The following is a 3,830-nucleotide window of genomic DNA, read 5'->3' on the forward strand; positions in this document are numbered from 1 at the left end:
GAGGGACACCAATTTGCATGTTTCTCTTTTATTAGTGTAGATACCTGAGATAAGTGAACTGTGAGAATTGGAATTTAAAAACTGCTTTTAAAATGAGGACCTTATTTATCACTTAATATATTAAAAGAGCAATCAAACTTTGTGTCAAAAGAATGATCTATGTGTGAGGCAGGACTATAAAGCAGTATGTGATTTATAAGCCATGTGGGGAGGTTGGTTTCATTATAGGTATACACAAAGTAAGATGCTAGAATTCATATTGGACACAAACATTTTCCTCTTGCCACTCCAAACAGTGAACAACTGATCACTCACCCTTTACAAATTATAACAGCATCACACTTCACTCACACCTCTTATAAGTCTGACCGAAGCATTTTAAGGTAGTCTGGATATCAGTATATACTTGACAAGAAATTCCCCAGAATTCAAATTTGTTGCAGTCATCATTTCTCTGTACTGAGGATTTTCTTCACGCAAATTCTGGAACTCCTTTAAAAGACACATTTTCTTCTAGCTCATCACTAAGTGTTACAAAAGTTTGAAAGAAGACCTTTATCCTTCATTTCTAAAAAATTAGTTTTAGGTCCCTAAATTTCAGAGGATTCTGTGGATGATCTGAATAAAGATATTTTCTTGGTTTCCTGACTCTTGGTGAAGCAAGAGATTGCTGCTGTTATTTGTGCCATCCATGTTTTCTGTAAAACAAAAACAACAAATACACACACACACACACACACACACACACACGGGGGGCGGGCGGTGAGGGGAGAGAAAAAGGGGAGAGAGAAAAATATTAACTTGACAATTTTTTCACACTTGGATTAATCTTTCCCTTTGTATTTATTGACTTGCTCTTTAAAACGGAGGACTAATGAAACACTTGCATGCTTCCCATTTTCTTTTCTTACATCTAATATATCATCAATATCTCTAATTATGTATGAAAATGCAATTGGATTAAATGAGTATGTTAGGCAAGTGGGGTAGTCATGAGTAATCAAAGAACCATAATAATCAATTATGACTAATTAGAATATAAATAGTTTGAACATTAAATTTGTTTTGTCTGGAATTAGAAGTTCTTTAACTAATGATATAATTTGAAAAAGAGATTGAGGGAGATGACTCAGGAAACTGAGTCCTTAAAGAGAATGCAATATTGCATTCATTATCTGGCCACCCTTTTACTGTGATGAAAGCCTACCAAAAGAAAGATAAAAAATGGAAACTTCTAAGATAAAGGAACCATAGTCAGGCAGTCTATCTTCAACTCCATTGCTGTGAAAACTGGCATTATTTTCAAAGGTCAAAGAGTAGACTGCTTGTCATGGTTCATTGCTGCAGCAGCTCCTCACCTAAGTTGACATCAAATTATTTGCAGGACTTCAGAAACTGATTGGAGCATCTTAAAAGCCAAGCATACAATCCAAAGCAGCCCTCCCCCCATTTCATACGGAAAGTAGAATCAGAAGTCGTTCTGGAGCTTTCTGCCGCAGGAGAAATGAGGGACCGTGGCAACTCTGCGAGTGGGCGGGGATTGTCACCTTGAGATTTCTGAGCATGATGTGGACTAGATGTCCCTATTCCTCCCCACCTCCTAGTGTCTGTCCTTCCCAAAGCAGGTGAGGGAAATACACAAAACTTTCCATTCACCTTTACTTAGACTTGGGGTTGAGATTTTTCCTTCCATCAAGTTTAAAGAATCAAAACCTACAAAATTAAAATACATACTTTGATGTTTTCTGTTTGGGCTTGCAATAAGAATGCTGCTATGCACTGTCGATACCGGCTTTCATGTTGAATAAGGAAGGCATTTCTCAGTCCAAAAACTAGGAAAAGATCCAAAGACAAAAAGCCAAATCATTTAATATGAAATCCAAACAGTGTCTTAGTTCCCTAAGAACTTACCGGTAGAGGTGTTTGTTTGTTGTTGTTTTTTAAAGAAGGTGGGAGATATTTGTAAATTACAAAACAAGATCTGATTTCAAAACCAAGACTTCACCACCATGTCTGAATGGAGCCACTTAAACAAGGAAACCCTTTCTTCCTTAACTAACGACTTCCAGGGCTTGATGAAATGCAATGACGGCATGTGATGGAAAGTGGGCTCCTACTCACGGAAGAAGCCTAGCATGTTAGCATGTTGGATTTTGTGTGTGTAAAATATAGATAATAAAAATATGGAAAACAATGGGATTATTGTTTCTTTTTAGACCCTTTACTAAAGTTTTTTATTTATTTTTGAATTTAAAAGGAAGCCACATCAAAACAAGGGCTATAAACAAATTGAGAAGTGGCAGAAATATAAAACCACCTAAATGCTTCACAGCAGGGTAAGGAAAGACAAAAATAAAAAAAAGACTCAAAATCCAACATCCACCAAAGTATGTGAAATGTAAAACAAAGCAAAAAGAAACACACATTGCCATGGTTCCTGTGTTTGCAAAAGAAGAAGTCTGTTCTGTCATTTCTTCCCTGGTCTCTTAAAGAAATGACAGAAAATGGTGGGAGAGCAGACACCTTAAAAAAACATTTTTTTTTAAATCTGCACCTGAGGGGATGTGTGTGTATATATATATATATATATATGTACATATGTATATATGTATATGTATATATATGTGTGTGTATATATATATGTATATCTTAAATATATTTTGATTTTTTACAGAGAGGATGGGAGAGAGATAGAGAGTTAGAAACATCCATGAGAGAGAAACATCGATCAGCTGCCTCCTGCACACCCCCTACTGGGGATATGCCCACAACCAAGGTACATGCCCTTGACCGGAATCGAACCTGGGACTCTTCAGTCCACAGGCCGACGCTCTAGCCACTGAGTCAAACTGGTCAGGGCCTGAGGATATATTTTTATAATTGATTTGAGAGACAGAGAGGGAGAAAGAGAGAAACATCAGTTGTTTGCTTCCTGTACATGCCCCAATGGGATCAAACCCACAGCCTATGTATGTTCCCTGGGAATCAAACCTGTGACCCTTTGGTGCCTGGGATGATGTTCCAACCAACTGAGCCACACCAGCCAGGGCAGACACTTTTAAAATATCTATATTAGAGGCTTGGTGCACGAATTCATGCATGGGTGGGTCCGTCTGGCCTGCCCCGATGGGAGCCCCTTGGGCTGGGCCGGTGGAGGGGAGAGGCCAAGGGTGGTTGGCTGGCCAGGGGGAAGGACCATGGGCAATTGGCCAGCCAGCCATGCCCCAGATTGGGGTGTTGGGGGATGATTGGAGGCTGGGCTGGGCGATGGGGGGTGGCAGCGATTGGAGCCAGATCAGGCTGTTTGGCTGCCACAGTGCACCTCATAGCCACTGGTCATTCCAGCCATTCTGGTTGTTATGCTGTTCAGGTCACTGGGCTTTTATATGTATAGATATAGCAGGAGTTCTTAAAATAAAAACTTCTTCATTGAATTATTAATACAACACAATAAAATTCTGCACCTATACATCCTTTCTACAGTTGATTAATGCTTAGAAACAAATCAAAGCAGGGTGTTTCCTGGTTGTGTCAAGTATATAGAAAGGTTCTAGAAGAGTGCTTTATTCCTGGTTCATCATTAAGCTGCTGCTTGTCCACCATCATTTCTATTAGAGGCTGTGGGTTTAACTCAGACTCACTGAAGCAGATTGGGCCTTACTTCAGAATCAAAGCAAATGCAAGATTTTTATTTTCTTACCTGCAAGAACTATTCCAGTATCACAAATTATACTAATAACTGTCTAAACCTCATAATTCCAAAATCCTACCACAATATCTGTTAAGGTCATGGAAGTCTGTCCAGCTTATTTGAGAAGAGAGGGCTTAAA

General features: G+C 39.0%; 1 protein-coding gene across 1 annotated transcript in view; it reads right to left on the reverse strand.

Moving 5' to 3' along the window:
* PLEKHG7 (pleckstrin homology and RhoGEF domain containing G7) overlaps nt 1-3,830 on the reverse strand; it is a 30,205-nt gene continuing 26,375 nt past the window's right edge. The window contains exons 10-11 of the mRNA XM_006759348.2: nt 1,735-1,832; nt 1-698 (exon numbers count right to left, since the gene is read on the reverse strand). Of these exons, the coding sequence (XP_006759411.2) occupies nt 591-698; nt 1,735-1,832 (206 nt within the window). The 3' untranslated portion in view covers nt 1-590. The remainder of the gene's footprint in view (nt 699-1,734; nt 1,833-3,830) is intronic.

Source organism: Myotis davidii, unplaced genomic scaffold (assembly GCF_000327345.1).
Source record: "Myotis davidii unplaced genomic scaffold, ASM32734v1 scaffold656, whole genome shotgun sequence".
In the NCBI taxonomy this organism is placed as follows: Eukaryota; Metazoa; Chordata; class Mammalia; order Chiroptera; family Vespertilionidae; genus Myotis; species Myotis davidii.